This window comes from Astyanax mexicanus, chromosome 7 (genome assembly GCF_023375975.1).
Source record: "Astyanax mexicanus isolate ESR-SI-001 chromosome 7, AstMex3_surface, whole genome shotgun sequence".
NCBI lineage: Eukaryota > Metazoa > Chordata > Actinopteri > Characiformes > Acestrorhamphidae > Astyanax > Astyanax mexicanus.
The window spans coordinates 13,667,892-13,680,603 of NC_064414.1; the positions used below are offsets into that span (position 1 = coordinate 13,667,892).

The following is a 12,712-nucleotide window of genomic DNA, read 5'->3' on the forward strand; positions in this document are numbered from 1 at the left end:
GCTCACTTGTTCGTTGTAAACCGGTAAAGTTTTATCTTTGATGTTTCTCAGAGCCGCCTTGAAGTCAGGTTCGTCTCGCAATTCACACACGACCGCTTCAGCGACGGCTTGGATTTTTTCCAAACACGGTATGGACGAAATTCCGCACAGCTTTAGCGCTCTGGCTAAGGTGTATTTCAGCCAAGGCTTAAACAGTTTTGTCAAAAGTCTTTTAGCGTTGAAGTGTAGATAGTAGTCTTCAGGGTCAAAGAGACAACTGTGTTGTATTTGACTGGGGTGGTCAATTGCACAACCGTTACAGTGTTGATTCATATCCTTTACAATAATTTGATCCAGCAGATTACCGGTCACACCCCGGATGATGGAAAGCACAGCCGCGCTTATACATCCGTCAGTTTCATCCGATGTTTCCGGCTTCAGAGTTGATCCTGATGTAATATAGTCCATGTTAGGAACATAGGAGTACAGGTTTAAGAGTTCTTGAGTCATTTTTCAGAGGTTGTTGATGCTGCCCCAGGAGACGAAGAAGCCTGTGACTCGATAACCATAGGGTTTATATGCTGCGTCATTTGTGGGCGGGTCAAAACTCTGACTCCTCCCTTGACTTCTTTCACATACACAAGGTCAATGTCCACGCCCACAACGTTGTTGGTAAATGGGTGGCTAATGTTGCATTCAAAATAGTCGTTCAACCTCATTTTCAATCTTTCCAGACCCTTAATTTTTTCCATCTCATCAATCAACCGATCAATGTTTCTTACCCAATCGTCATACAGTTCTTTCCAGTCACGCCACCTTACTTTGACGTGGGCATCTTTATAAACCCGCTTGCCATCTGATGTCCGCTTGCGACAGCATAGCTTAGACAGGCATATCACAAACTCTCCATCTTCACCCCTGCTGGCATATACTTTTAGGAAGTGTGGATCTTCCTCTCTTATTGAGGGTCTCCATGGCTCCATCACTGCAGAGAAGCTAGGATTTTCATCCATGCAGAACATTTTCACATGATGGGTCATGCTTTTACAGTGTCCTGAAAATATGGTCCAGCTCTTATAATGCACTGCGACTCGATCTGACGCATCCACAACTTTTCCTGTCTCGCTGTTAAAAAGAGTGACGTATGGAGAGTCCTCATCAAAAACAAAACCAAAGTAGGTCCCGTCTACTAGACGCCAGACTTGAGTCTTGTCCAACTCGCTCAACTTTATCATAGTTCTGGACATTGCAGGAAATGGCTTTTTCGGTGCATTAGAAAGACACTCCATTGCTCCGTTCTCTCGGTCCTTCACACATCTCGCTAACCCCTATCTCTTAAATACACATTTCACTCGTAGGCTTGCTGTGATTGCTCCATAGGAATAACAACCTTATTGGTCAATACTTTTGGCGGGAATATTTTTTTGACCAATCAGGACAATCTGAATAATGATGGGGGCGGGGCTGGGCGGGACGGGAAGAGGTGGGGATGGGGCAGGAAGGGCGGAGGGATGGGCGGGGCGGTGTGTCACCATGGTTTAAATTACCTCATATCCAAAACATGAATGACGAATGGCAGGGGTAATTACACACCACCAGTTAATAATTACCGGAGACTCGTGGTCATTGATATCAGAAAAATAATTAAGAGAGTTCAAGGGTCAGGGGATCTGAGGGGTCAATGGTAATTACAGATGATTGAAAACATAATTACTAACTGACAGCATCATAGGGTGATCTGAGGGGTCAAATGTCACATTCCAGAAAAGGAGGCACGGGGTGTGGGAGGGGTCAAAGGGCACATGGCAAAGGTCAAAGGTAATTACAGATGAATGAAAACATAATTACTAACAGATGTCATCATAGGGTGATCTGAGGGGTCAAAGGTCACATTCCAGAAATTAGAGGCACGTGGTGTGGGGGAGGGGTCAAAAAAGGCACCTAGCAAAGGTCAAAGGTCACCTGTCAAAAAGTTTGATGGATTGTGCCTCTTATTATCTCTCTGATGCTCACAAGTCTTTGGGCACGAGTCCTAGTCAAGTCACAAGTCTCCTCTGGGGAAATAAAAGTCAAAGTATTATTCAGTGAGGCAAATAAGGTCTACTCTTCAAAATAATGGAAAATTAATAACAAAATTTTATAATAACAGAAAAATAAATGTGAGCCTGAACGTGAGCCTGAACCCAAGTCTGAACCCGAGCCTGAACACGAACCTAAACCCCAGCCTGCCTGACCCGAGCCTGAACCCGAGCCTGAACACAAACCTAAACCCCAGCCTGCCTGACCCGAGGTTAAACCCCAGCCTGAACCCCAGCCTGAACACGAACCTAAACCCTACCCTGCCTGACCCGAGCCTGAACACGAACCTAAACCCCAGCCTGCCTGACCCAAGCCTAAACCCCAGCCTGAACCCCAGCCTGAACACGAACCTAAACCCCAGCCTGCCTGAACCCAAGCCTGAGCGCAAGCCTGATCCCGAGCCTGAACCCGAACCTAAACACGAGCCTAAACCCCAGCCTGACTGACCCGAGACAGAACCCGAGCCTGAACACGAGCCTGAACCCAAGCCTAAATGCGAGCCTGACTGACCCGAGCCAGAACCCGAGCCTGAGTGCGAGCCTTAACCCGAGCCTAAATCCGAGCCTAAACCTGAGCCTGAACAAGAGCCTAAACCCCAGCCTGACTGACCCGAGCCTGAACCTGAGCCTAAACCCCAGTCTGACTGACCCGAGCCTGAAACCCAACCTGAACCCGAGCCTGACTGACCCGAGCCTAAACCCGAACTTAAATGTGAGCATGACTGAACCGAGTCAGAAACAGAGCCTGAACCCGAGCTTAAATGTGAGCATGACTGAACCTGAGCCTGAACCCGAGCCTGAACCCGAGCCTGAGCCTGAACCTGAGCCTGAACTAGAGCCTAAACCTGAGCCTAAACCCGAGCCTGAACAAGAGCCTAAACCCCAGCCTGACTGACCCGAGCCTGAACCAGAGGTTGAATCTGAGCCTAAACCCCAGCCTGACTGACCCGAGCCTGAAATCCTGCCTAAACACAAGCCTGACTGACCCAAGCCTAAACCCGAACCTAAATGCAAGCCTAAACCCCAACCTGAACCCGAGCTTGAACTTGAGCCTGAACCCGAGCCTGACTGACCCGAGCCTAAACCCAAACTTAAATGTGAGCATGACTGAACCGAGCCTGAACCCGAGCCTGAACCCGAGCCTGAGCCTGAACTAGAGCCTAAACCTGAGCCTAAACCCGAGCCTGAACAAGAGCCTAAACCCCAGCCTGACTGACCCGAGCCTGAACCAGAGGCTGAATCTGAGCCTAAACCCCAGCCTGACTGACCCGAGCCTGAAATCCTGCCTGAACACAAGCCTGACTGACCTGAGCCTAAACACAAGCCTAAACCCGAGCCTGACTGACCCGAGACTGAACCTGAGCCTGAACGCGAGCCTGACTGACCTGAACCTGAATGCAAGCCCAAACCCCAGCCTGAACCCGAGCTTGAACTTGAGCCTGAACCCGAGCCTGACTGACACGAGCCTAAACCCGAACTTAAATGTGAGCATGACTGAACCCGAGCCTAAACCCAAGCCTGAACCTGAGCCTGAACCCAAGCCTGAACCCGAGCCTCAACCCGAGCCTGAACACGAGCCTAAACCCCAACCTGACTGACCCAAGCCTGAACCAGAGCGTGAACTTGAGCCTAAACCTCAGCCTGACTGACCTGAGCCCGAACGTGACCCTGACTGACCTGAGGCTAAACCTGACCCTAAACACGAGCCAGAACCCCAGCCTGAACCCCAGCCTGAATGCGAGCCTGACTGACCTCGGGCTTGCCGAGAATTCCCACCTCTTTCCGCGGGGCTCTGTCAGGTTCGTCTGAAGAAAATGGTCTGTGACATAGACCTATGTTTTAATGTAACAAATCACTGTGATTTTTGTTAAGTTCCACCAGTAACAGCTCATCCGCATGTTTAAAGCTCAATGTATGGATTAATCAGTGCGCTGCACACCTGGCATGCTCGCGGGGGATTTTGAATGTCTGTCAGGCAAGATATGGACAGTTTTGGGTGCAGAGATGATGAACTACAGTGTCAGCATATAAATCGCGTGCATTTTTCCTACAGGACAAACCATTCAAATGTGCAGATGAGCTCTCATTAAAAATCACGCAGTGTCTGTCTGGCTTGAAATAGTTAGGTACAGCTATTAAATTAATAAATCAACATTCATTAAAAAGATCAGTGAGACGTTCTGTATGCTAAATGGCAAATAAACTAATAAGCTAATAACAACATTTAATAATAACAGAAAAATAGATATGAAATTGGAAAATAACCAACTAAAGTAAGCTAAAAATTCTAAAAGAAATATAGTCTAACGAATTCTAAAAGATAAAAACGAAATAGTGAACAGAGCAGTACAAAAACAAAAAACGAATATTACAAAAAAGCAAATATCCCAAAGTAAATAACTGTTAGAACAAAATGAACGAAAAATAAATATGAAACTGGAAATAACCAACTAATCTAAGCTTAAAATGCTTAAAGAAACATAATCTAACAAATTCCAAAATATAAAATTGAAATATTGAACTCCAGCAGTACAAAAACAAAAAACTAATATTACATAAAAAATGCAAATATCTAAAATATTTGTAAATAAACTGCATAAATAAACGGCGTCTGAGCGACTAAACCAAACAAAGAAATAAAACAAAACAAAATATCCTGGTACAATATAATCGTGATATTTTCCTACACCAAGAAACAATGGCCAGTGAAAATGTGTATTACATTCCAGGAACACCTTATCGTTGATGCTATAAATGATGTCTTGAGCATTTTTAAATGCATTTGGTGTGAGTTAATGCAGGGTTTTGAAAGAGCAGTGTTTTTTATGCAGTGTTTGTTTTGTGAATGTTGTTGTGTTGTGACTCTGCAGGCCACCATACTAATACATGTAAAGGCATGATAAAGCGAGTCCTGAGACACAGGAGTTCGGAGTGAGGAGGATGTCTGGGCTGATTGGGCAGTTGACCAGTATATAGCTGTTGGTGTCTCTGATGTACAGATGTCACAATAGTGCTGTGACGGGGGCTCCAGGCTGACGGGGGCACAAATGCACAGTGATGTCACCCGCCTGAGATGGCATAATGTAAAGCACTTGGCTCAGAAAGAGACAGCAGCACTCATGTGCTTGTTTGAAGGCACTGTCTCATATTTCTATTCTCTCAACCATCACAGTCTCCGTCTCTCTCTCTCTCTCTCTTGTCACGTCCACTCAGTTTCTCTCTGTGAAGGTCAGGCATTACTGTGATATGAAGCCACACTGACTGATCAGAAAGATTCTGCTGCTGTTAAAGGAGACAGAAGGTAGTTTGTGTGTTATATTATGTATATTTTGCTGTTTGTGCATTTTATAATGCAAATATTTATGCAAATATAATAATGCCATTTAAGAGACAGGAGTTGGCTGGCTGTTTATAACATTCATTTTATGTTTTTTTTTTTGTAAATCAGGGTACTGGGGTCTGTAGTAATGGTGGAGAGGCACATGATCCAAGGTGTCTGCAGTCAGTATCATTTTTGTGCAGTTTGTGATGGGTTAGGGACGTTGCCATCTGATGATGTTGGTCCACTGTGATTAATCCACCAGGAGAGCACTTCATGCTCTCATCAACTGACAATCTTTACAGAAATGCTGATTTTATTTTCCAGCAGGACATAAAACCTCACAAGGCCAATAATACTAAATCTGCCTCTGAGTGGTTTACTAACCATGATATTACTGCACTGGATTGGCCACCAAATTACCCTCTAAACGACTTGTCAGAAGTTGTCGTTTGATCTTTATTGTTAATTTTATTATAAAATACTGTATTTCTACAAAAGTAAAATAGTATTTGTGGTATTATATTTAAGCTACACTAATGGCGCAAATGGCGCCATTAGTAAAAATAAAAAAATAACAGTTTTTTTTTGTCTAGCCTTAAATATGTTAATAGTTTTGGTACCTTAACCCTTTCAGACCTGACGTATGTTCTGATGATGAAAAAAAAAATATATATATAAAGGCTGTTTCTGTCTGTAATGAGCTTAAAAACAGGATTCAGTAAAAAAATACATTAAATAACAAGTAATTAAAAAATAAAAATCAAACATGTTATTTGTATTTTGTCTGTTAATTGCAGTGCAGTCATTTGTTAAAAACTGTTATTTTTTAAAGTGTTTTTATTTTATGCAACACTTAACATTATATATATATATATATATATATATATATATATATATATATATATATATATATATATATATATATTTACAAATGACCTCTAAGCATTTTAAAACTGCGGGGAAAATGTGTTTACTCTTCCAAATTAGCTGGGATGCTAGGATGCTTGACTTCAGTGAGCAGATTTTTATATTTGCAATGCAGAGGGCGGGGCTAATCTACTGCTTGATTGGCTAATAAATGTCCATTCTTATTAATAATAGGTCTGAATTTGTGTAAAGTGAAAGAATGGACAAAAAAGAAGAATGAAAAGAAGAATGTCCATTGCAATGGATGCAGGGTCTGACAGGGTTAAGAAGCATCTTTCTCTCTGATAAAGTTAATAACATATCTTGGTTAAAGAAAAAGTCTTAAAGTCTTATTTTTCATGTGTAACTGTTATAGTAGGACAGAGTTCAGTTTGTTAAGGCTCTAATTGTTCTATTATTTTTTACATGACTGTTCCAGTATTTTTTTTTATTATTTATTTTGTTATGTGCACACTGCTGCTACCACAAAAAGCCACTAGAGGGCATTACAAATATATGTTAATTAAATTATTTAAATTTATATTTTAAATCATTAGTGCCTAATGTGGTGTATTACAGATCACTTGTATCACTTTGCATCACTTATATCAAATCCACCTTTTGAAGTATTAGATATTGTAAATTTGATGAATCAAACCAATGACTAGACTAATCTAAAACTGGCATAGAACTCTCTGCTGTACAAAAAAAAAGAAAATCGAGAATTGAATCAAATCGTGACCCTAAATAAAATCGAATTGAGGATTTAGAGAATCGTGACACCCCTATTATTCATTGATTGTTATCTAGTTCAAGGCAGGTGGCAAATCATACATAGATAGTTTATTGATCCCAAAAGAGGTTTAGGATACATAAATCACGGAAAAACATAAAAGAAGTCATACATTACCTCATACACATGCATAGGCGTAGGAACCGGGGGGGACCCAATATTAGAAACAGGTGGATTTGTCCCCCCCAAAAATGATATCAGTTCGCTCAGGTCAGCTGTACTATTAATGAGGAGACAGACCGGACCAATCACGGAGCCGGTTCAGGTATTAAGTCACGCCTCTCAGTAGAAACAGCCAATCAGCTTGCTGGTTTTGCGGCGCGCGGAGCAGAGGCAGTTTGCTGTTGGGGAAGCCCCGCCCCCTCGCTGTGAGATTTAGCAGCGGGATCGGGACGCAGCAGCTTCAGCTGATTTTAAAACAGATATGGATATACGGAGATTTTTCTAAAAGAAAGGTAACGATAGGCTAACCACTTCAACTGTGATGATATGTTTCTGATAGCTGGTTAAAAATACACGTCTCTGAATCAGCACACAGTTTAAACCCACTGTGATTAATAAACTGCAGCTGTGTTAGTGTGTAAGCTTATCTTTGGAATTAGCTAGATTGGGAGTCAGGGTTAAAGGAATAAAATAAACTATATATGTAATGTTTCCCTGTACCTGATCAGCTAACCACTTTAATTTTCAAACTGTTTATTCATTTAGGATTACAGGACTTACTGTGAGCTATAATGAACGAAAATTGATTTAACTAACTAGTTATCTAGAAGCTGGATGTAGAGGATAGCCAGAATTTCGTACAGTACTTTAAGTTGGTAGTTTAAAGCAGTTACTTAACCCCGATCACTGCCCTAAACTAGTGTTTTCCACCTGATCAGCTAATAAACAGTCATTTACTGAGTTTACCTGTTAAAATCCTTTAGCCCCCTATGGAGCCTAAATTAATCATGTATATCCACCAGAGGAAGCTCTAGAATATGCAGAACAGTTTTAATATGCAGTAGAATATGTAAGAACTGGGTTGAGAAACACTGCTGTAACGTGACTTCTGTTCATTTGTATTTCACAGTAAGACCACATATCCTGACGTTTATAAAAGTCTCTATGAAACGTAAAGTTACATTCTTTTACATAAAAGGACACCATCTTAAGAAGAGCTCTCAGTAGAAAAAAATAAAAGTGCAGGAGAAAATGTAAATATACAACAGAATTGACATGCCAATACATAATAATAATAATAATAATAATAATAATAATAATAATAATAATAATAATAATAACAATAATAATAATCTGTTATATTATTTTAAATATTAGGTGATAACTCAGACATTGCTTGCATAATTTTTCTAACAACAGTAGCTGTAATGTGGAGTAACATGTTTAGGTTGTAAAATCACCTTATAATAATAATTTACTTTTAATTAAAAGTAATTTCCACAAATGTTGTTCTAGGAAACTATTGGGTGGGCTTGGGTTCATATTGGCAAATGTGTCCCCCCCAATATCAAGCCCGCTCCTACACCCTTGTACACATGCATTGTCCCATACTAGTAAAGGCTCACATACATTCTACTTTTATGACAAAGATATTTGTCTTTTATGTGTTTTAATCGTTTAATTGGTTCTTCTTTATAGATTCTTAGAAATTAGATGAAGATCCCATTATATTTTTAGTCCAGATTCTGCTGGCATTAAACAAATGTGAGTTCAGATAATATGTAATGGCATTGCGAATTGTTATGTTGAGGTAGGAATCACAGGGCATATCACTGTACAATATTATCATGAAAAATTGCTCTGATGTTTTTTTATGGAATATATCTTTTTTACACCAAAAAGTAATTGAATACTGTGTGTGTTTGTTTTTGCAGCTGAGTTTCCAGCACAAAGTGGGTGTATTGTACTGTAAAGCGGGTCAGAGCACAGAGGAGGAAATGTACAATAACGAGAGTGCGGGACCTGCGATGGAAGAATTCCTTGATCTTCTGGGCCAGAGAGTTCGTCTGAAGGGCTTCAGCAAGTACAGGGCACAGCTGGATAATAAGAGTATGTACACAATAGCACAAGAGCATGTGGTAAAAATTAACATCCTGAATCTTAAGATACGTGCAAAATGCACAAGTATTGGCAGATAAAAACTGCTAGTTGCTGCCATTCAGATCTGAGAATCTCCAGTTTAAATCCTGGATCATGCTGATTTACCATCAGCAGCTGGAGTCTGAGAGAGTGTACAGTTAGCCTTGCTTTCTCTGCGTGGGTAAAGTAGATGATGCTTTCTCACCTCATCACTTTAAATATGTCTTCATACACTTTGATTAAAGTTAAAGGCAGCTCAGGATGCTTGACTAGAATGACTTTCTTTTGTCAATGGCACAGGACATCTGACAGAACTAGGTGTCTCTTAGGCACACTACCACTGTTTACACAGCAGGTAAATGTGGCCCAAATCTGATCTTTTACGTCACATGTGACACGTTTGTGTGGCAGTCTGAACAACAAATCACAATGAATCTGACCTTTTTAATTCAGATTTGGGCCACTTCAATATGTAAAATATAATAAATATGTAATTCATGTCAGTGGGACTCTTAGAATCAGAATTCATGAAACTTTTACTTCAAGGAGAAAAAAAAACAAAAAGACTGTGAGAAGACAGTAAAATGGATGACAGCAGTGGGGTTCATTGGTGGGGTAGTAAGGTATATTTAAACTGATGTTTCTCTTCCAGTGATAATAGAAGGCTTGTGTTGCAGCTGCCTCTAATGAATTGGCAATTGCAGGTGCAGCTTTAAAAAATCTGAAAACCTGTCTGTGTCCGAATAACATGTACATTTTACATGGTAATTAACCCAACTGCAGGCTGAACTCATTCGTAGCTCTTGAGATTCTGAAAGTGATTGAAACTGAAACAACATGATCGTTGCTGTTTAGCACATGTGTCACTTACAAAGCACAACCCATTCAGACAAATGTCAGATATGGGTCACATTTAATAGATAATGTGAACGGCCTAAAATAAACATCGGATTTGGCCAGGAGGTCAGATTTGGGACACTTTTACCTGCTGTTTGAATGTAGCCTTTGAAGGTATATGTATATGTTTGTAAAAGTGCATAGACATATTACTGTCTTCTTCCATCGGTTTGGATCTGTTATCTTCGCAGCATTGTGCTATATCTGTCTAATTGAGCCTCTTATGTCTCTTGCAATTACAGCAGACTCCACTGGCACCCACTCCTTCTACACTACTTACAAAGACTATGAGCTGATGTTTCATGTGTCCACTCTCCTCCCATACACGCCTAACAACAGACAACAGGTCAGTGTCTTTATCTTCACGTCTCGAAAGGACATCTCAAGGTCAAATTAGGAGCTCTGTGGGTTTTTGTAAAAGATCAGGAATGATGATTTTTTACATGATAGCTAAACCCTTAGAGCTTCTGTTTTTCTGCGGCTTTTTCAGTTAACAAATGAATACGAAAGCACACTGATCTGAAACAGATGGGCTTACTGAGCGCTGCTGTACACTGAGTAGGTGGATGTTTGTTTTTGTGAATGCAAAACAGATGTCTGTTACAGACATATAAACCTATGAATCATACAGACTAGAAATATAATGGTACAATCATCTGTACAGACTAAAACATATCATGTCAGTAAGATTTGTGTCATTCTGATCTTATAACTCAGGGGTTCCTTACCTTGGGAACCAGTACTATTGAAACTCTAGAGTGCAGTTCAAACTAAGATAAACAACAAACTATAACCACCATTTTTACTGAACTTACACATGTAAAAGTGAAGTTCAGTAAAATAAAAGTTAATTTCAGTAAAGATTGAAAAATAAAAAGGAGAGGTTGAGGTTTGTTGTTTTCTATGATTTCAAAGCAGAACTGCAGTTGCACTGTTTAATGTCCATTGTGATAAATGGTGAGGAAGAGTAAAAGTCTGAATCTTTCAGCCAGGCACCTTTATCTAAGAGCTGCATGTTCTTCTATAAGATTTAAAAACAAAATAAGAGTAATGCAAAATACTGTATATTGTATATATACAGTGAGTCCAAGAAGTATTTGATCCCTTGCTGATTTTCTTTGTTTGCCCACTAATAAAGACACTATCCTTCTGCACTTTTAATGGTAGATATATTCTAACATGGAGAGACAGAATATCAAGACAAAAATCCAGAATATAATTTTAAAGAATATATTTTAATTAATTTGTATTTCAATGAGGAAAATAAGTATTTGATCCCTCTTGCCAAACACACTCAATACTTAGCGGCAAAGCCTTTGTTTGCAAGCACAGCGGTGAGACGTTTGTTGTAGTTAACCACAAGTTTAGCACACACACCAGGGGGAATTTTGGCCCACTCTTCTTTGCAGATCCTCTCTAAATCATGAAGGTTGGTGGGCTGTCGCTTGGCAACTCTGACCTTCAGCTCCCTCCATAAATTTTCGATCGGATTGAGGTCTGGCGACTGGCTGGGCCACTCCATGACCTTAATGTGATTTTTCTTGAGCCAATCCTTTGTTGCCTTTGCTGTATGTTTAGGGTCGTTATCATGTTGGAAGACCCAACCACGGCCCATTTTCAGATCCCTGGCAGAGGGGAGGAGGTTGTCCCTCAGGATTGTGCGGTACATGGCTCCATCCATCTTCCCAGTGATGCGGTGAAGTAGCCCTGTACCCTTGGCAGAGAAACACCCCCAAAACATTATGCTTCCACCTCCATGCTTGACGGTGGGCACAGTGTTCTTGGGGTCATAGGCAGCATTTTTCTTCCTCCACACATGGCGGGTGGAGTTGAGGCCAAAAAGTTCAATTTTGATCTCGTCTGACCACAAAACCTTCTCCCAATATCTTGGTTCATCTTTCAAATGATCATTGGCATACTTGAGGCGCACCTCCACATGTGCTCTCTTCAGCAGGGGTACCTTTCGGGCACTGCAGGATGTGAATTCATTGTTGCGCAAAGTGTTGCCAATTGTTTCCTTGCAAACTGTGGTCCCAGCTGCCTTCAGGTCATTTGCTAACTCCTGCCGAGTGGTTGCAGGACGATTTCTGACCGTTCTCAGCATCATTGCCACCCCACGAGGCGAAATCTTCTTTGGAGCACCGGGCCGAGGTCTGTTGATTGTCATGTTATACTCTTTAAACTTTCTGATAATTGCACCAATAGTTGTTACTTTCACATCCAACACCTTACTAATCTTTTTGTAGCCCATTCCAGCTTTGTGAAGGTCAACAATTCTGACTCTGAGGTCCTGTGACAGCTCTTTGGTTTTACCCATGTTGGAGACTTGAAATCTGTGTGATCTGTCTGATTCTGTGGACAGGTGTTTTTCACACAAGTGATTAGTGAGAACAGGTGGCTTCAGGTCAGGTAACAAGTTGATTGGGAGTGTCTAACTGGTCTGTAAAAGCCAGAACTGCTAATGAATACTAAGGGATCAAATACTTATTTCACTCCATGAAATACAAATCAATTAATATATATTCCTTAGATTTATTTTCTGGATTTTCTTTTTAATATTCTGTCTCTCCATGTAAGAATACATCTACCATTAAAAGTATAGAATGATCATGTCTTTATTAGTGGGCCAACGAAGAAAATCAACAAGGGATCAAA

General features: G+C 40.7%; 1 protein-coding gene across 5 annotated transcripts in view; it reads left to right on the plus strand.

Moving 5' to 3' along the window:
- Positions 1-12,712, plus strand: part of LOC103029984 (signal-induced proliferation-associated 1-like protein 2) — a 232,260-nt gene that overhangs the window by 124,436 nt on the left and 95,112 nt on the right. For all 5 annotated transcript variants that reach the window (XM_049481725.1, XM_049481727.1, XM_049481724.1 and 2 more), the window contains exons 5-6: positions 8,956-9,130; positions 10,300-10,403. In XM_049481725.1, the coding sequence (XP_049337682.1) occupies positions 8,956-9,130; positions 10,300-10,403 (279 nt within the window). The remainder of the gene's footprint in view (positions 1-8,955; positions 9,131-10,299; positions 10,404-12,712) is intronic.